This window comes from Brassica rapa, chromosome A02 (genome assembly GCF_000309985.2).
Source record: "Brassica rapa cultivar Chiifu-401-42 chromosome A02, CAAS_Brap_v3.01, whole genome shotgun sequence".
Classification (NCBI taxonomy): domain Eukaryota; kingdom Viridiplantae; phylum Streptophyta; class Magnoliopsida; order Brassicales; family Brassicaceae; genus Brassica; species Brassica rapa.
In genome coordinates this window covers 6,401,179-6,422,752 of record NC_024796.2, presented here as the reverse complement: position 1 = coordinate 6,422,752, position 21,574 = coordinate 6,401,179, and the positions used below count along the sequence as shown (strand labels likewise).

Below are 21,574 nucleotides of genomic sequence, written 5' to 3'. Positions count from 1 at the left end.
ATCTAAAAGTCTAAAACCTAATAAAATATGACAAATAAGAAAAACTAACTAAATTTTAATATAAAATAGAAATTTAATATTACTAATAAAAAATTCATTTTAATATATATATATATAATATTAATTAAGGGTATTTTTAAATTAATAAATTAGTGACTTAGCTAAAAATAAATAATAAATCAATGATTTAGCGAAAACCTAATAAAAACATGACAAATAAGTAAATTTACTAAAATTATGGATAATATAAAATATAATTGATTCTTTAATACAAAATTAAAATAAGAGTTTTGTTAAATAAAACATAAGTTTGCCGTATCGGTCTAACAAAAAAAACAATCATTAATAGTGTCGTAGGAATTATGTTTTTTCCATTAGCGAATAAAATTGAAGCATAGTGTTGGAGGATAACTCAACGTGTAGACAAGATTATGGAGATTGACATGGGAGTTGAGGTAACAGACACAACTGTTCTTTCGCAAAGAAACGCTCCTGCTAGACATCCTGGATAAATGAAAGAGACATATCTTGACTTGACTTTGTGTTAATGGATGGTGACTTTCCAATGCTGTTTGGAGTAAGGACCGATATACATGCACCAAATCACCACTGTAAGCGGAAGCTGAAGGTTTGCTATGGGCAATGCAAGTGATACTGAAGTTTAGACACAGAGAGATGGTCTTTCAATCGACTGTGAACAACTGGTTATGCTTATTCAAAAGGAGAAAGATTGGCCTGTGTTGGACTCGGAGCTCAACGAAATACAGGCTGTATCTAAAGAATTTTCTGAACTTTCTATTGCTTATATTCCTAGAGCTTTAAAATTCCGTATGAATAGCCTAGCAAAAGGTGTCCGATCACGCGCATCTCAATCAGCTTTTGTAAACCCTTTTGCACCAAGTTGGCTAGCCCCACAAGCTAGCATGAGGATGTCAAAAAAAAGAATAAAGTTAAAAGTGAAACTAAATATCTCAATGAACAAATTTATCAGAAGTCCATATTTATGTGGATGTCTATATAGGACAAACAATTTTTTTAGACAATTATAGAATATAGTCACGAAAATCAATCCTAATATATATAATTTAAAAAAACCATCAAAATTTTCAATATTACACCAAATAAGAATATAAAGACCAACTATATTCTCTTTATGTATAATGTATTGTGGTAAGATTCAAAAAAATTAACTTACTTTACAGTAAGGAAAAACTAGATTTTTAATTCCAAATTTACAATAAAAACATAACATTTTATAAAACTAAACAATTGACATAATAGTACAAAAATATGAAGAAAAAAAACAAAATACTATCCGCGCGTAGTGCGGACAAGGACCTAGTAGTAGATAAGAGAGATTAGGTCTAAAGCTTGCAGAGAGGATAAAATATTACAACGTCGGTTTGTATTAAATACTAAGATTTATTTATTAAATAGTATATGGTTTAGATTTGTTTAGGAGTTTTCAATTCCACATGGTAGTGTGTTAGCAAAGAGGATAAGACCAATTCTTTTAAACATATCCGTATCATGTCCTCGTCACCACTATCGTTACCTTTTAATATTTATTTTAACTGATTTATTGTTAATTGGACCAAATTTTTTTAGTTCCCATCACTAGTAACGACTTTACCCTAATTTTTAATGTAAAATAAGATATACCAAAGATCTATCCTCTAATATTTTTATATTGACATTTTATGTATATTGGTAATTACGCTATATCCTTAAACCAAGAATCTTGTCCGGCTTCAGATAGCTTTTTCCCGACATATGAAGAAAACATTTTTAAAAAATAATGATTTCGAATATCTTCAGTATAATATCAACTACTCTCTACGTTTTTTTAATAATTAATATTTTAGATTTTTTTTTTTCAAGTTACACATACATTTTCAATTATTAATATTAAATTTATGAACTTTGTATGTTATATGCTCCCTTATATTCTATAGTATATTTTATGAATTGTGAGTATATAAATAGTTAATGATGTTTTTGTTTTAAAAATAGAAAATTAAATAAATTTTAATATGTATATATAAATAAAAAATGTCATCTATTAAAAATTAAAAAATATTTAATTTCAAATGATTGTATTATGAACACTGAATAAAACAAAAGACAAGGTTTATTCAATCGTCAATCGTCAATCGATTCTGCTCTGTAAAGAAACATAGCAGAATCATGGTAATTCATGATGAAGATACTTTGTTAATTACATTAGTATCTTCATCATGAATTGCCATAATTCTGCTCTATTTCTCTACTTTTATTTCGGCTGATGACAGATTTAAAGAGGTGATTCGTATGGTTTCTTGTTCTATTTTATAACGTATAGACAGTTTTCGTTCGTTGTATCCATTTTAATTAAATCAATCAAAAAAGGAAGAAAATAAATCGAGAGGATAAGATTGCAATTGTAATTGAAACATGTAAGACTAAGAAAAAAGGAATGCCGGAAAAAGTTAATTATAGGATTAGGAAATTAACTTTTATTGATTACGACTGTTTTGATTCCTCATAAATTGTTTTTTTTTCTTGAAATATTTTTTTTTTAAAATTGCTAAACACAATTGAACTAGGGTTCTTAGGTTTCTTCTTTGTTTGCGTCCCAAGTTTCCCCTTCAGGTTAGTTCGAGTCGAATTAGGATTTTCCGAAACTGTGAGTGAAACTCCAGCAGACAAAAATATTATGGAGGAACCGAACATCAATGAGTTGCCAGATGACTTGATCTTGAAGATATTCTCATTACTTCCGATGTTTAAAGAGAACGTAGCAACACATCTTCTATCAAAACGGTGGGAGAATCCTTGGAAACTGGTGTCTGATGTAATGTTTGATGATGATTATGAATCATATGAGAGTTTAGTGACCTTTTTAAGTTCTGTTTACGGATCTTTGTTGTCTAAGGATCACTAAGTTCTAGAGAGATTGCATCTCAAGCTTAGTCGGAACTATTTAGATTCAGACATCAGTTTTTGGGTTAACATCGCAGTTAATCGATCTGTGAGAAAGTTGAGGATCCATATGTCTGGAAAAACGCTAAAACTGCCAAGTTGCTTGAGTACTTGCGTAACCTTAAAGTCATTGATACTCCATGCAATAAATATAAACGTTGTTCCGCCTCGTTTTCATTTGCTATCGCTCAAAAGTTTGCACCTTCTATCGGTGAACTCCTCGGGCGATGAAACTATTCCAAGTCTCTTACAAGTTTGTCCGGTTCTTGAATATTTGGTTGTAAACCAAACCAAAGATGACGATGTGATGTTCAAGGTTGTTCCGCCTTGGTTTTGTTTGCCATCACTCAAGAGCTTGCACCTTTTGTCAATTAAATTCTCGGGCGATGAAGCTCTTGCAAAGCTTCTAGAAGGTTGTGAGGTTCTTGATAATTTGGTTGTGAAACGAACCCAAGATGACAATGTTATGATATTCAATATCAATGTGCCTTCTTTGAAGAGCTTATCTGTTGAAAACTTTAAAGGGAAACGCGCATACGTTGAGGAGAATCATGGGTTTGTGATAAATGCTCCTTTGGAGAAACTGAACTTTAAAGATACATTCAGTAACTTTCTAAAGTTTGAACATATGCCAAAGGTGATCAAATAAGATCTCTCACATCAATTCAGCATCTTTCTCTCTGTTCTCTAACTTCAGAGGTAAACAGTTTCTTACTATTGGTGACCACAAGTCTAGATTTCTCTTTTTATGTTTTGTTATTCTCATTACATATTATATAATACATAGTTTAATTGCAGACTCCATACCCCAGTGGCACTATCTCCCCCTGTATTGACCATCTAGAGCTATGTACATGTTCTGGGGGATGGGCGAATCTACTTGCTTCTATACTCAATGACGCTCCACGACTTCGATCTCTCAAGCTTAAATCGGTACGGTGTATGGGACTTTTTTAGGTTACTTTAAATTTGACTAATATGTTATATGAACATATAATAACAAATACACTCGATAATAAAAATGCAGAAAATGTTTGTTTTCCCCTAGTCATACTTTTAACACGTTAATTAGCAGCAGAATCAAGTTACTAATAGCTTTATAATTGTTTGAAATATCATTCTACCATTTTTGTGTTACCTTCTTTTATAACGATTTATAATACTAACATGCATAATGTTTCTCTTTTTCGTCTCAGCAACATAGGGCCCGTTACAATGATCCGATGAACCTATGGAACGAACCAACAGTAAATCCGGAATGTTTATCAACGCATCTGGAGATCTTGGAATGGAGACAATATGAAGGCACAGAGCAAGAGAGGAATGTGGCTGCTTACGTACTAGCAAACGCTACTTGTCTAAAGATGGCGACGTTCTCAACAAGATGTCGAAACAAATATCATCGCATGCTCAAGAAGTTAAAGAAACTTAAGAGAGTTTCAGAGATATGTCAGTTGGTGTTTGAGTGAACTCTTACGTGATGGTGTGTGTCTCTGAAAGACACCTGTTTTTTTTTATAAAAACAATTATAATCTCCGGACATTCTCTAGAAGAATACAATGTTTTCGATTTAATGAAGTTGAAAAAAAGCTCCCAGGTCCGCGTCCCTAGGCGCCTCCGTTTGATGGCCCTCCTCCGATCCAAATCCGGCGCTCAGTCTTCCTCCTCCTGAAGAAGCTCGGTCTCCTCTTCCATGGCTTCAAAGGGTAAAGCTCCTCCTCCGCTGCGGTCACGACCTCCACCAGATCCACCACCATTCACGATTCCTCCGATACCGTTTGAATCTCTCATTCTCACAGAGCCACCAGAGCCGCCAAACCCTCCAGATGCGACCTTCACCTTCGTTCTTCAAGTCTTAGATCTGGAATCCCCTGCCTCAACCATGGTGTTGGGTACCACGAGTGGTGTTGCTCCTGGTGTATCCACGAGTAGAGAACTCTCTTCCACCGCACGGAGTCCAAGACAGCCGCACAACAAGCTCCTCCACCAGAATGAAGATCTGGATTTCAACAGGGCCTTTCCGATAGTTCCTCCGGTCCCTCCAGAATCTGAAGCTTTTATGCCATGGGATCTCTGCTATGACGTGGATGTGATATCCACTCAGCCTCTTCTGCTGCTTCTTCCACTGGCTGAAGTTTCTCTTATCCGCACTCTCACCATTACGGGGAGGTACTCCGTCTTCCGTTATTCCCTGGTGTCCAAGCTGATAAATTTTGTCTCTGCTGATTGCAAGTGTATCTCCTTACATTGCTCATCTTTTCAAAGTCTTGAGGACTGGGCTTTGAAGGATGAAATATTGACGGTGAATTGCTTTCTAAAGGCAGCTTTTATTACCTTAGCGCAAGCTTTTGGAGGGTATCTCTTTACTGTTATGTGCAGGTCTCAGCCAAAGCATTTTTTCACAGGGAAACCTTGGTCACACGTTGATGGACCCAGTTTTCTTTCCTTCAAGCTGTCGCAAGATGTTATGATGTTCTGGAATGACTCTTTCCCTCGTTTTGAGGATGTTACACACCCTTGGAGTTTCAGGGTGAAGTTCGTTTTACCTCTGTATGAGGAAGTTACTCTTTGTAGTACCACTTTATTACCTCATTGCGAGGCTGCTACATGGAATTGTGTCTTTGTGGCTATGGATTCTATTGTATCAGACTGGTCTACTTGGCTATGGTGGTCCTGCTCACAGCTATTAGGCTCTTCAGCTTCTCCATCTGCAACATCAATTGGACTCTCAAGTCTCCCGTGTCTTTCGGACTCAATTGTCCCCTGTTTTGCCCTACGCTTAGGGATGGATTTGAATGAGATCACAGGTTTCTTCATCTTTGAAAACCTTGTCACTCTCTTCACTCCTTTATCTTGTTGTTCTAATTTATGCACAGCAATTTGTTTAGCTGTTGCCTTTGCAAAGGGTTTAGTACCCAAACTTTGTTGTTTAAATACTCTAGTTTGAGTTGAGTATGAAATGAAACTGTTGACAAAAAAAAAAAAATCTCCGGACATTCTCTAGTTAGTGAAAACAGAGCTGTTGTTTAGCTTACATATTTGACCTAAAAAAACATTAGATGTAAGAAGGATTCCAACAATTTTAAAAACCAAAAAAATAGATTCAATAATTTCATGCATTTCAAGAAGATAATCAGAACAACGATAGATTCGTATAAATAAAATAAAAATAGATGGAATTTTATCAAACACTAGGAAACATGAATTTTTTCTCTTGTGCAAAGTAATATGAAACAATATGTAAGAATGTTCACTGTTGATCAATAACAATAGTTCTATTGGTAAATAATTACATGAATGGGATGTGGAGTATGGACCCATGAGAATGAGAGTGTCTATGACTCATCTCCACCACATGTTAGATAGGATCTTTCAAGTTCTCAAGTCAAGATTATATTATATTCTTTTTTTTTTGAAAAAGTATTATTTGATTCTTAATTCTTTGATTTGGTCTTTACGAAATGTCATAATTTTCGGAGACACTATATATTTTTAAATTGACTCGGTCTATCGAATCACATATTCAGCCAAAAGACAATGAATAATAAAACCTCACTTCAAATTTGATCATTAAGTAATAATAATCTTGTGAGACACTAAGACACGTAACACATCGTATTATCTTATCTTATCATATCATATACCAAGTGCAGAAGAAGAGAAGAGGACTTACTTATCTAAGGTAGTTAACAGGTGGTTCCAAACTCCAAAGTGCCAACAAGTATCCCAATGACGCTCCAAGACTTCATTCTATCTGGCTTAAGTCGGTATGTACTAAGGATATGTTTTTTTTTTTTTTTTTTTTTGAACAACTGGATACTTAAATTAATGCAGAAAGAAAAGCGTTTGGGCCCTGGGCCGAGTTTAGAAAGGAACAACAGAGGGGTACAAGGCCTTAAGGGCCTGTTTAGCTAAAACATCGGCTTCTCTGTTCTGAGAACGAGGGATGAACCGGAAAAGGATAGACGCAAACTTAGATGAGAGACGATCGATGTCTTGAAGGACACCGTAGATCTCCTTGATCTGGCTGTTGCTGTTGATTGCTCTGATGAGCGTTAGGCAATCTGAGAAGATAGTAGCTGTGTGGATACCGGATTGGAGCATAACTTCCATTCCGTGTCTGAGGGCAAGCGTTTCGGCCATAAGAGGGGAGGAGACTGAATCGACGATCTGGGCCCCAGACTGAGGTCGGAGCTTTGCTAGTATGTTAGGTGAGCAGTATAAAACGGAGATGTAAATCTTTATCAATGATTTAATGATAAAAATTTCATAATCACGTTTTTTATGCATAGGTAAATAGTGTTGCAATGATCCGATGAACCTCTGGATCAAACAAGACAACAATTGTTCCGAATTGTTTAACAACAAATCTTCATGGAATGGAGACAATATTTAGACACATAGCGAGGGAAGAAAGTGGCTGCGTACATCCTAGCGAACGCTACTTGTCTAAATGTGGGGACATTCTCATCAAGATGTAGAAACAAATACATGGTAAAAAGAAAATGTCCAGTTCAGAGACATGTAATATTGTATTTTTTTGAAGACACATGATATTCTTAGGTTTCTTCGTTCTCTGCCCTAACATTAGTTTGGTGTTTCATGTCTGTGGTTTATTTTTTGAATCTCCTGATATTTCTTTATTTTGTGAAAACAGAGTAGGTTTTGTTTACACATTTGAAAAAAATAATCTACCTATAAGATTTATGCTCTTTACCATCTCAAGAAGATAACAAGAACAAAGAGATTCGTAGTTTACATGTTTGAAAAAAATGACCTACGTATGCATTTCAAGAAGCTAATCAGAACAAAGGGATTTGTAAATAGAATAATAAAATAGATGGAAATTTTTCGAAAACTTGTAAACTGTTTTGAATAAAGAAGAGAAGACAAGAGAAGAGAGGAATTGGTGTGTGTTATTCCATGAGTAATGAGTCCTTTATATAGGATTACAATAGCTTGCGGACAAAGCCACTTGGAGAATAAGTAAAACTTGGAGAACAAGTATATTTAAGACTTGCCATAATGGCATCACCATAATATTCATAACACTCCCCCTTGATGTCCATTATGCACGTAAGATGCTGCCTCGTTAAAAGCCTCACCAGAAAAACCCAATAGGAAAAAACCATAGTTAAAGGAAAAAGAGTGCAGCGTGCAATGACTTCCCCTCATGTGTACATACGTCGAGATCTCTGAGACAACGTAGTTCAATAAGATGAGTGAGCTTCTTGAAAGTAGCAGGGGTAGCGTCTTGGTGAATGAAACAGCCAAATATTTACTCGAACGAAGTTGTAGGAAATGAACTTCGCCATTCTTCAGTAGTGCATGAGTCTTCATGATCTGATCATTTCTTGGATTCCTTTTATCTCCAGAACAATGATAGATTTTCATCTCCCAAATTGTAACATTCTTTTTTGGGTGTCTATCTTTTGTGTGTTCTTTGTTGCCTCGTTAAAACCTTGTCATGGAAAAATCCAGTGGGATAAAAACAATGATGAGGGAAAAGAGTACAACCACACATATTTCACATTTCTTCTCCGGAAAGCAATATCTTCAGGATATGCATTCCAATCAGATAAATCTCTTTTGAACTTGAGAATATCGTAATACTGTTTCCATTAGAGTATTCAAGGTCTATAGATTTCTGGTCCACAATTCTTATTTGATAAAGACAATATTTTCTTGGTCTATTTGGACTTCAAACCAAACTTCTTACATACAATCGTCTAGACATTCATCTCGTACATACGAATAACTCATTCGCAACTATGAAAGTTACTATTATGACTTTCTTTCTTGTCATATGAAATTACATCTTTTGTTATGAAAAAGATTAGTAATTTGCTCAATAACACTTTGAATATAGTACTTCAAGACCAAACATATATGAGCATCTTAAATAAAATCCTTCAAGGATCTTTGCGATAACATCTCATTTTAGATCTCCAATTTGGAATACATAAAGACAATATTGTATTGTCAAGAGCTTTCTTCCAAAATATAATTTCCTATAACTCTTCAGGAGTTTTTGATTATATTCAAATAAATGATTCTATTGATCTATAATCTCTTGATAAATATAAAGATATATTGATTAACTTCAAATATTTCATATATCCCATAAAACATATTTCGATCGAATAGCTAGAGTTCCCGGGAACATTACTTTGATTCAACAATCCTTCAGGGATTACATCTTTTAGGGATTCTATCTCTTAGGGATTACCAGTTTCCAGTGGGTTGTATAACTCAAGTTCTTCTTTTATTGCCAGACAAATAAGGAACATGAAAGTAGTTGTATCTACCACATGAGACTATGTCTCTTCACAATAAATTCCATATTGATCTTTATTTGGTGCAACAACTCATTTCTATCCCACTTGTTTTACACCTTCTAGTGTATGGACTACTGGTCCAAATACTTCTCTCTTTTACAAGAGTTTTTATCTTTGTCTATTGCTTCTTTCTGATTTGGCCAATCATCTCTTTGTGTACACTTTTCAATAGACTTTCTTTCATGATCCTCTTTCTCATTTATCATATCAACTGCTATTTTACATGCATAAATATCATCGACGTCGATTTGTCTATTCGTTCCATTTTATTCTATACATGACATAACTTATTGAGATCTCTTCATTGTCTCATGTACCTGAATTCTTTCAGTCATGTTTAATGTCTCTTCTGGAGATCATTCACAAACTCTTATTCCTGTTGACCATTACTTTATGCTCCTTTCATTTACGAGGATTTTTATCTTTGGAACCAATATGTTTACTACGCGTCAGGCGTAACTAGCAGTTTGATATTGTTCTTCTGGAACATCAATTCTTATTTGGAGCATTTACAGCTGGTATATGTGATTTGATCACTATATTTATTTGGGTCAGTAAATGTGTCTGGCAACTGATTTACTAAGCTATATAATTGAATTATCTTTTGGACTTATCTTTAGTCCGAGGATCAATGATAATTCATTCGAACTTATATTCTTTTCCAGCTGTTTATTTTCTCCCCTTTATGTTGGAAATGCTAATTCACTTTTAGCATTCAAATCGAGCCTTACTTATATCCTTCAGGGATGGCTAAAGATTCTTAAGTATCAATGAAGATTCATATCCAACATATAATTTCAACCTCATTTGAGAATCCATCTTAATTAAAGCTATATGGTGGAGCAATTGGAATGTATATCGCACATCCAACATTCTTTGATGGAAAATGATTGATTTCTAACCCAATACCAATGACGGGGAGAACCAATAATTACTTGTTGGCTTTATGCGATTAGTGTTGCTCAAAATGTTTAACACTTATCCAATGATTTTCTATAGTCGTGAGAGACTTTAAGAAGTGGATTCAACGGTATTATAAAGATGCATAGTGGGTGATCAGTCCACTAACATCTCCTTTATTTATGCCAATTACTTTATTTGGCTGGTGAACACCGTATTACCATTTTATCTTATGAGCAAGCAACATATGTGAAATCATTCGCAAGAATCTTCTAGTTCTTCAATGAATATTAACTAAATCTTTATGTATCTTTTCGCATCATTACTGAACAAAAATGGTTTAACTGGTTCATGCCAAATATTTTGTAAACTTCTGGTTTACTATATATATATTTCCACTACAATAATTTTTTGTGTAGTACAAAATGGCTATAGATACTTTCTTTAAAATACTTATACCGCTTTAAGCATTTCTTTTGCTTATTTTCTCAACATAAGTGTCTCAAAATTCCAGAGATTACTTTGAGAATGATTCATCAGTCTTAGTTTTAGTGCAAACATAATCTTCTGGATATTTCACTTATCATAAAATGTGAGATTCTTTAACTCTTCCCCTCGAGATGATATTACTATAGGTTTATCAATCTCGAATGAATCTCATTTTTTGAATCAATAACCTACCCTACATGGGTCATGTATTCTTTCTCAAATCATTTTAACTTTTGAGACTTATAAGAATATGATGCAATAAGGATTTTAAATTGCATTCTTATGTGTAGTAATATTATGTACTCTTCTGGAGCATCATATATATCCTTTTCTTGAATAATCTATAAGGTTTTACTACCTTGTATTGTACTCACAATAATTTTCTCTCATATTTGGATGATTGAATCATATCTCTTATCATCTTTATTTTCTCAACTTCAAGTGAGAGAATGAGTTTTAAATAGAAACTCTTGGGTATTTCTTTATTACCATCTTTATTTCTCAACTTCAAGTGAGAGTATGAGTTCTAAAAAGAAACTCTTTGGATCTTGACCTTATTTATATCCACATTCACGTTTACAACCACTTTTATGTTCATTTTCTTGAACAATACTATTTGTGTTGATTTTCTTTTTCAATATAAAATGGCATATTCTCTTCAGGAAAATGATTATAATCAACTAGACATGATTTAACATCTAATTTCGATAGCTCATTATTTTTTTCAGTCTCAAAGAAATAAAATATAGTTATAAATCTCCTTCTTTTTTTTTCAATCGTTTGTCTACTGGACAACATTACTTATATAATATATTGTACTTTAATACATATGCATCATTAAAAACTTCTTCGAAAAATTTTACTTTTAAACTCAACATCCAACATAGTTGAGATTTATTTACAGACTTCAGGTCTTGTAATCTTTAGTTGCAAGATACACAATGAGGTAATCACTTCTGGGACTATACCTTTCTTTGGATTGTTTTCCAAAACTTATAGATCTTTTAGAAAGTAAATAAGCTATATATTCATATATTTGTGTACAAAATGTATAAGGCAATATCAATATTTTATGTTTAATGCATAAACGTTTCTCTGAAGTCATAATGTAAACCGACGAACAATTGAATTACTAATCATTCTTATCAAAATTTTCGAAGGTCAACCATATAATCTTTAAGCATTAAACAATGCACAGCTGTAAAACTAAGTCTATATGCAGCCGTAAATTATATGCTTTAGGAACATCAATTACTATGCTTTTACATTAAATTATATGTATCCGTGAATAACAATATGCAACTGTAAACAAGAGCAACATTAATAGTATCAACGCGTGTAGTAATCTCATGCCTATATGATGCCTTTTCAAACAAAGATAAGATATTCTTACTAATTATCATATATATCAACAACAGTTATATATGTGCAGCCGTAAAACCAATATTAATGAAAGTAAGGGATGCAGCCGTAAAGTTAAATACGAATGCTAAACTTATCAATACAATTATGCAGTCGTAATGATAATATGCAGCCGTAGTGATAATAGCTGAATAAACATCTATATGTAACATGTATAAGAGATGCGACAGATCTTAGCTAAACATGCATACATAGCTAAGCAAGAAGAAAATTTACCTAAAATCTAATCAGTTTCACTTGAGTTTTAGAAGCGTATTCAATCAATTGTGATATTAATACTATAAAACATGTTCAGTTGATATGCAGCCGTACGAAACATGTTAATATGCTAAGTGAAACAAAAATAAACAAATTTTCAAAAACTCAAATAAGCATTAGCTTGTCGACAAGATCTCATTTCGATCGAGTGATTTTATTTCCTTGAAACAAGAGTAAATCAATATTGTCGACTAAAGCTCCTAAGCTCATAGTATGTATGAGTCCATTTTTACAAACCATGAATTGATAATAAACATGGTTTGAAGAAGGATTGAATATAGACTAAAAATATAACATAATAAAAATCAATACCTATTAGTTCAAGGTCGCTAGAGATCGTGCTGATAACGTGTTTTGAATAAAGAAGAGAAGACAAGAGAAGAGAGGAATTGGTGTGTGTTATTCCATGAGTAATGAGTCCTTTATATAGGATTACAATAGCTTGCGGACAAAGCCACTTGGAGAATAAGTAAAACTTGGAGAACAAGTATATTTAAGACTTGCCATAATGGCATCACCATAATATTCATAACATAAACATGAAATTTGAGTTTGCGTTTAAGAGCATCTGTAGCTCATTGTTTCTGAAATAACATTTGGATTTGAATTATCTTAACTCATCTTTATATTTTCCTCTAAAATAGAAATTGCTATTTTTTCTTTCTATATTTGAACGAATAAATATCAATTTCTATTTTTACTATAATGTTATTTTAGATGAATACATTGAAATAAATAATTGCAGAATTTTTCTATTTTTTTTTTAAGTTAGTAAAATACAATGGAGATGGTTTAAACTCATGGGTTGTTTGTTGCCAAAGTCGTTAGGTTTGTCCATCAATTAAAATTATCTTGGGAAAATTGTTTTTTTAGAGCAAAAAAATGATAACTATATTCCTTTAGACTAATCTCATATACTTTATGTTTCATTAGGTTAATTATTTTCAAAATTGCAATAATGCCCTTAAAGTTGTAGTTTTTTGTTTTTTCGTCTTTTTTTAGTTTTTTATTAAAAAAAATCATTTTTTTCAAAATATGAAAGTGAATATTTCCAAATCTTTTGTTTCCATATTTTTAGGGACTGATTTCTTATCCGTAGAATACAACTAATCTGTAGAAATTATTTTCTACGGGCTTTTAGAATTATAGTAATGTGTAGATTTTGATTTTTACATGTTTTAGATTTACAGTAAATCTGTAGAAGTAGGTTTCTACGTGTTGTAGATTTATATTAATGTGTAGATTTTGATTTCTAAATATTTTAGATCGGTAGGTTAAGTGCAGAATGTGCATTCTAAATATTTTTAGAACACTCTTATTTACGTAGATCACGTATTCTAAATATTGTAGATTCAATGAAAAAGTGAATTTTGTTTTCTACTTCGTAGAATGCCATTTCTAATTTATTTAGAACATAATCTGAAATTTATGATTTAAACATTTTTAGAACTGAAAAAAATACGACTAAATTCATATTGGTATTTTATCTTCCTCTTTTTAAACTTAGGGGGCGACTGGTTTTCCCGCTACCACCCGCAAACGCAGCTTTTGCGGTTGATAGCGGTTGTCGGCGGTTTGCAACAATCACTCAAATCGCTCTAAAACGCTTCAAAACGCTCCGAATCTCATAAATTCAAAAGCTGGCTCCAGCTAGCGTTTGCGGTTGCGGGCGGTTGCGGGAGGGTAAAAAAAATTTCTTTTTTATAAAACAATATATATACAAAAGTAAAAATATTCAATAAAAAAATTTAAAATTGAAATTATGAAAATATTAAAATATATCTATTATATTTTAATTAATATTATAAAATTTTATAATAAAAACAATTTCAATAAATTTTCAAAAATTAAAGTTATAACTTTCTAAAATATAAATTTTATATTTATTATAATTTTATGATTTCTGATATTTTTATAATTATATTAAATGTAAATATTGTTAATTTATTATTTGACTGTTACCGCATTAGATAGTTAACCAGTCATAAGTCACCCGCAAACGCACCAATATTTAACCGCAGTACCAGTCGTACAAATCTCTTAAAACTGCTAGAAACCGTAACCGTCCGCATCCACAAACTCCAGCAACCGCAACCGCAACCGCTGCGTTTGAACGAGTCAAGCCCTTAGTTTCCGGTAAAACTCGTAAAACTATCTTTTTGTTAAAAAAAAAAAAAACTCGTAAAACTCTCAGGCTTGTTATCAAAACAATGTGAAAGGCTATGTCACGTAAAAAAATTCACAATCAATAATCATAATTCTATTGGTAAATAAATAATCATTTGACTTCTATTCTAATACATACAGGAATGGGTCTTTGAAGTCTGGACCCACGTGAGTTTCCATGAGTCACTTGACTCACCTCCACCACATGGTTCTCCTTCGATAGGATCTCTCAAGTTCTCATGTCAAGACTATAATATACTAATGTATTCTTATCCTTTGATTTGGTCTTTGTGAAATGTCATTGTTTTGGGTGAATAGATAAGTCTATCTAATCACATATTCAACCCTGTATATTGCATATTAAGGAAGACGACGTCAATCACATAATAATAAAATCTTATTTAATTCGATCAAGTAATAATAATAATCGTTTGAGACACTCAGATGCATTACACATCATGTATCTTGCCATATCATATACCAAATGCAAAAGAAGTGAGGAGAAGTTACTTATCTAAGGTAGTTAACAGGTGGTTGTTCCAAAGTGCCAACCAGTATCCCGAGCTCAATATCCTTGTCCTCAAACTTTTTATGAATGGATGACTCTGAGATCTTTAACAATAATCGAATGTTTCATCAAAGATCCTAGAGGTTGTTACCAAGGGAGAAAAGAGAGTGGCGAGTAAAAAAAACTGAATTTGAAATATTGAAATGTTTTAGCAAAGAAATGTTTGCAACTTTAAAATGAGGTTTTAGCTCAAGAAGAGGTGGTAAGAAACCAGAGTACCCACCGACTACACAAAACATCACCCTAAGACGCCACCACCAAAAAATAGAATAGAGATGGGTTGAATATGTTCTAATCCAAACATAAATATAAATGTATCTGAATAAAAAAGGAAAAAGAATTTTGCAATTAATAAATTAGGATTAGGATTAAGATTAAGATTGGATTAGGAAACTGAAAAGAAAGAGATTTGAAAAATCATGAATATCCAGAACATCACAATTGTTGCTCAATATATATAAACCTAAGTTAAACATAATCATGTACAATTATAAAGCTCTTCCAAGTATTGTATTAGGAAAGTAGCAACATTTTATTCTCAGTAGTATGATTCTTTGATGATTGTTGAACTCTAGTTTTCTTCATTTTTCTATTACCCCAATAACACATAGTAAAGAGTACTAAAGAATCATAACACAGAGATATCACCATGTGACAAAACGAAAACTACGATAACATATGAAGAACATCACAATTGTTGCTCAATATCTAAACATATATATTTAAAATATTGTTTCATCTCCAGGTTACAGGATCATATAATAAAAATCTCATTCAACTTTAAACGTCAAGTAATAATAATCTTTCGAGAAATCACACATCATGTATCTTATAATATCGTATACCAAATGCAGAAGAAGAAGAAGAAGAAGAAGAAGAAGAGAAGAGAAGATGACCTACTTATCTAAGGTAGTTAACAAGTGGTTCTAAAGTGACAACAAGTATACCGAGATCATTATCCTTGTCCTCAAACTTTTTATGAATGGATGACTCTGAGATCATGAACAAGAATCAAATGTTTCATCAAAAGATCCAAAAGGTTGTTACCAAGAGAGAAAAATAGAACGAGTAAAGCAATTTCGAATTTTAATTGCAATAATTGAAAAAGTAGTATTTAGCTTAAATCTAGCTAAAAAATCTTATCACATAGGAGATAAACTGCATTAATAACTTGATGGCCCGAATCCAAGTATAAATGAAAAGGTATCTAAATAAAATGGAAAGAAATTTGCAATTAATAAATTAGGATTAGGAAAAAACAAAATATTGAAATTAAAAGAAGGAAAGATTTGAAAAAATAGATTTTTGTTGATTTTTTTTTCTTTTTTTCTTCATATATATTAAACCCTAAAACTAGGATTCGTTTTCATCTCTCTGCTGCGCAAAATTCGTGAGGACAAACAAAAATATGGTGAAAGAGAGGCTCAACGAGTTACCAGATGAACTGATCGTGACGATACTCTCAAAGCTTCCCACGTTTAAAGAAAGCGTTGCAACACGTCTCATATCAAGACGGTACGAGGATCCTTGGAATCTTGCGCAGGACGTCACGCTTAAAGATAACGATGAGGAGAGTTTCATGACGTTTCTCTATGGATCTTTGTTGTCTAACGATGCTCCAGCTCTAGAGAGGTTGCGTCTCAAGCTTACCCGGAAACATTCGGCTTCAGACATCGAGTTTTGGGTTCAAACCGCGGTTAACCGAAACGTGAGAAAGCTGAGATTCGACTTGTTGCCTTGTGGAACCCTAGAACTGCCGAGTTGCTTGAGGACATGCACAACCCTAAAATCGTTGATACTACGTGGCGTACTTATGGAGTCTGTTCCTAGTGGTTTTCGTTTGCCATCTCTCAGAAGTCTACACCTATTCTCGGTTAACTTCTCGATTGGTGATTCCGTTGCAAATCTTTTAAAAATCTGCCCCCATCTTGAATATTTGGTTTTAAACGATACCAGATATGACGTGGACCATGTGGATGATGAGTTTGCTCCACTTCGGTTCTGCTTATCATCACTCAAAAGTCTACACCTTTGCTCGGTTATATTCTCCGGCAATAATTCTGTTACGCGGCTTTTACGAAGCTGTCCGGTTCTTGAAACTTTGGTTATAAACCAAACCAAATGTGCCTACAAGATGTTCGAGGTTGTTTTTCCACCAAGATCTTGTCTGTCATCACTCAAAACCCTACACCTTTTGTCGGTTAACTTCTCGAGTGACGAATCTGTTGTAAAGCTTTTAGAAAATTGTAAGGCTCTTGAAAACTTGGTCATAACCCGAACCAGAGATGACAATGTGTGGTTATTCAATATCACTGTGCCTACTCTCAAGAGCTTATCTATTAGTAACGCTAAAGTGAAACGCGCTGATGCTCCTGGGTTTGTTATAAATGCTCCTTCTTTGGAGAGGTTGAACATTAAGGATACAGTCAGTAACTTTCTAATGTTTGGATATATGCCCGAGGTGACCACGGCGAATATTGAGGCTGTTTGTGACCAATCTGAGAATTTTGTAGGGTCTCTTACCTTCATGCAACATCTGTCTCTCTGTTCTCCAACTACAAAGACTCCATATACTAGCGGCACTGTCTTCTTCTTTCTCGAACATCTAGAGCTATGTACGTGTTCCGCTAGATGGGCGAAACTACTTGGCTCTATACTCAATGACGCTCCAAGACTTCAGTCTATCAAGCTTAAGTCGAAATGCAGTGCTCGTTTCAAGCGTCCGATGGAACTCTGGACCGAACCTACAGTTGCTCCGGAATGTTTACTGAAGCATCTTGAGATCTTGGAATGGAGAGAATATGATGGCACAGAGCAAGAGAGGAAAGTGGCTGCGTACATACTAGGAAACGCTACTTGTCTAAAGATGGCTACATTCTCGACAAGATCTGGAGACAAATGTACAGAGTTAAAGAAAATATCCAGAGTTTCAGAGATATGTCAGTTAGTGTTTGAGTAAGCTATTAGATTAGAGTGTGTGTGTAGAATACAGGAGAGGTTCTTAGCTTCTTTCTTCCTTGTTCCCTGACTCATATGAGATAGTGTGTCTCTAAAAGACTAGAGAGTTTTCTTCTGTTTACAGTCCTGGAAAACAAAGACAATACAACTGTCTCAAAACATAATTATGTACAATTATAAAACTCTCCTAGTTTCCTATATATTATTTGATTAGCATTTTTAATAAGAAATTTTAAATGTATAAAAACAACCCAATTACAAATACATCATTAATAAATTGATAATAAATATATCATTACAAATATATCATTAATAAATTTATAAATTGGCATCTCTATAATATTATTAGAATTGTTAATTACAAATATATCATTAATGAATTGATTTTATTATACCTAATTCCCACAACTACTTTTTCTATTTTTATTTTCTGTTTTTAATTCATTCTTTTTAAAGTCACTTAAATAAAATACCAATTTTCTATTTAAATATGAATTTCTTTTTATCTAAATACCAGTTTTACAAAGATTTTCTATAAGTTTTTCCTAAATCACGTTAATTAAATCAATTTTCTTAGGATATTAAATATTTAATATCTCCTTTTCTAATTAAAAATAAAGGATATCAGATTTTTTTAATGTTTTTTTTCTTATACAGTTTCGTACATATTAATAATTTTCATTTTATAATTATCTTATTTGTAGACAAAAGCTATCTTAATTTTATGCAGTTTTCTTTTTATTATATTTAATTATGAATTTCAATTTTAAAAATATTTTAGTGCTTCTATCTAATTCTACTAAAAATGAAGGAAATCAGATTTAAAACATTTTCATAAATTTTGGAAATTTTATAATCATAAAATTTCTAATTTGTAGAAAAAATTATCTTAATTTATGTAATTTTATTTTTAAAATTGTTTTTAAATGTAAATTCTCTGCATTAATAATATTTGAAAGTTCTGTATCTATATAAATAAACCACTAAATCTTCATGGATATCTTAGAATTTTACTTATTCATAAGAATTCTGCATTGTTCATAGAAAAACAATTTTGACATTTAAAATTAATTTCTTAAACAATTCTGTATTGTGGAAGCATCGAAGCCTAGTGCTCAAGGTTTAAAGGTTTTTACACTCAGGTCTAGGGTTCGAATCTCAGACAACGTAAATTCTACAGAAAGAGGTTTAGGTTTCAATTTCCGGAGAAGGTGAATTATGCAAAAAATTAGAAAAAATTAGAAAAATTTATGTAATGTTTCTCATAATTTGTGATTACATAATTAACCAGACAAAAAAAAATTAGTTTCTTAAATTGTGATTTTAGAATCAGTTCACACCCTTTTAATATATTGAAATATTTCTATAGATGGCTATGAAATTTTCCCAACAGATCTGCGAAAATTATTATACCGATTTTACTAATATTCTATCTCAAAACATCAGCAAGAATTTCTTGGTTGGTAAATTTTTCTTTTAACATACCAATTTTTTTGTTAGTCTAAGTACTATATTTTAAATCTTTAGTTTTCCATAATTAACAACATATACAAAGTTTAAAAAAAATTGGAATTTTTGAAACAATTATTATCGCTAAATAGAATATTATGCAAAATAGAGTAGTTATAAAAACATCGCAACTCAACAATTATTAAATAACAGTTTAGTTAATTAACATAAAGTTATATAAAATAAATATTAATAAATGTTATATTTTAGTTTTAAATATGTATTTATATATGCGCATGAGCGCATGCAAAATTACCTAGTTATACCTAAAGATGAATAACCACAACGAAACTTAACAATTCTAATATTTCCATAGATTTATTTTGTTATTAATTATAGTGGTAAAACAAATTTATATATTACAAAAATGAGACTTAAAAAAATAATTGTTTTAGATTTGAAAACTATTTTACTTATTACTATATTACGAAAGAATGTATTTTATTTTATTTTCAATAAAATTATTTTGTTGAGTTTTGTTAAAACCACATTGTATGTTTATATTTATGTTGAATTTTGTTGATACAAAAGTTATATATATGTGCTCCCTTTTAGTAACGTGTACGTAAAACCGTTTATCGAACATAACTTATACGTGATCGAGTTTTATTCCTTTTCTAAATACTTTGATTTCGGTCACTATAAATAGTGGATGGATACATTATATTTGAATCGAAATTTTTTTTGCATGATTTAAAGTTTTAAACTCTCTCAGTTCGTTTCGAAAATATCAATCACAGTTTCGACCATCTTTGAGATTACAGAGAACATAATCACCTTTTTATATGTTATGCTTAACTCCAAACTATATATTCTTCCTTCTCTTTATTCAGTGCCGAACCCAGAAAATAATTTTACTTGTGTCATATGTTTAATCGATTAATTTTTACATAATATATAATATATAACTTATTTTAATATTTATTATTAGAATAACAGTAATACATACTTGACATAATTTAAAGTAAAAAAATGATTTAAATTAATTGGAAAATATAACTTCAAATAAGTATTTTGTTGGGAAAATTAGAATATATTATAACAAGAATATTTAAAACATATAAAAAATAAGAAAAATATAAGTTTTTCAAAAGTAAAAACTTATAAAAAAATAAGTAAGAATAATGTAGGTTTCCAGATCAGTAGGAGGGAAAACTTCTGGTAGGCATTAACTACATGTCATGCGTTATACATACTACATCTCATTCTACACGTTGTACGCACCTAAGAAAGACGAGTGCATTAGTCATAACTCATAAGACACTTTATTATCTTATTTTTACATTATAAGACACAACTAGATTTTGACCCGCGCTTAGAAAGCGCGGATTTGTTTGTTTTTCATTTATTAATCGAAAACTGATTTGCAAATTACAATTATTTTTGTTTCGAACCATAACAATTGAGTTTTTAGGGTTTTATCATTTTTTTCTCTTCAAAATATGGTATTTTTTCGAAATATGGTAGTTGTTCTATAATAATGTTTGAGTTTTAAGATTTGTTTTCATATGTGACCTAGATTCATGGTTGGACCTATAGACCCGATACATTGTATAAAATCCGGTTCGGATTTAATGAAAAATTCGTTAATTAAAAATCTGATATAACCAGGTAAAAATCCAAAAACTCACTATTAACCTGCAATCTGATACCATTGATCCGATTACAAAATATCTAATAGTAATTTTTTTAAAAATTGATTAAATTACTCATATATTTATTAATATTACATAAATTAGTGATTCCTTAGAATTTGATAAAATTTTATTATGTTATCCAAATAAAAAATGATAATACAAAAAACTTATTGATATGACAATATTAGTTTATTTTCGTCATTAATAACCTATTATAAGTTTGTGTTTTTATTTTAGATTTAAAAATTAATTTTAATATAGTTTTTAAAATTTTCTTGAACACTCGTAATTGTCATATCAATATTATGTATAAAATGACATTATAAATGGAAAAATGATATTCAAATATGTATATGATATATGGTGTA

General features: G+C 31.7%; 2 protein-coding genes and 1 pseudogene across 2 annotated transcripts; all 3 read left to right on the top strand.

Moving 5' to 3' along the window:
- The first annotated feature begins 1,092 nt into the window (after positions 1-1,092).
- On the top strand, positions 1,093-5,947 carry LOC103851922 (annotated as a pseudogene).
- On the top strand, positions 4,513-5,947 carry LOC117132097. The gene is made up of 2 exons (XM_033285647.1): positions 4,513-5,130; positions 5,227-5,947. Exons 1-2 carry the CDS (start codon positions 4,655-4,657, stop codon positions 5,906-5,908), a joined length of 1,158 nt encoding a protein of 385 aa, XP_033141538.1. The 5' UTR covers positions 4,513-4,654; the 3' UTR covers positions 5,909-5,947.
- Positions 5,948-14,300: 8,353 nt separating this feature from the next.
- LOC103851816 (putative FBD-associated F-box protein At5g56560) lies at positions 14,301-20,695 on the top strand. The gene has a single exon (XM_033285860.1). It carries the CDS (start codon positions 16,511-16,513, stop codon positions 18,059-18,061), a length of 1,551 nt encoding a protein of 516 aa, XP_033141751.1. The 5' UTR covers positions 14,301-16,510; the 3' UTR covers positions 18,062-20,695.
- The last annotated feature ends 879 nt before the right edge of the window (positions 20,696-21,574 follow it).

Bases quoted from the DNA above. Each gene is read 5' to 3' on its own strand.
- LOC117132097 (XM_033285647.1), top strand. From the start codon at position 4,655: ATGGCTTCAAAGGGTAAAGCTCCTCCTCCGCTGCGGTCACGACCTCCA. The intron at 5,131-5,226 runs GTACTCCGTCTT...ATCTTTTCAAAG, and splicing joins ACTCTCACCATTACGGGGAG to TCTTGAGGACTGGGCTTTGA.
- LOC103851816 (XM_033285860.1), top strand. From the start codon at position 16,511: ATGGTGAAAGAGAGGCTCAACGAGTTACCAGATGAACTGATCGTGACG.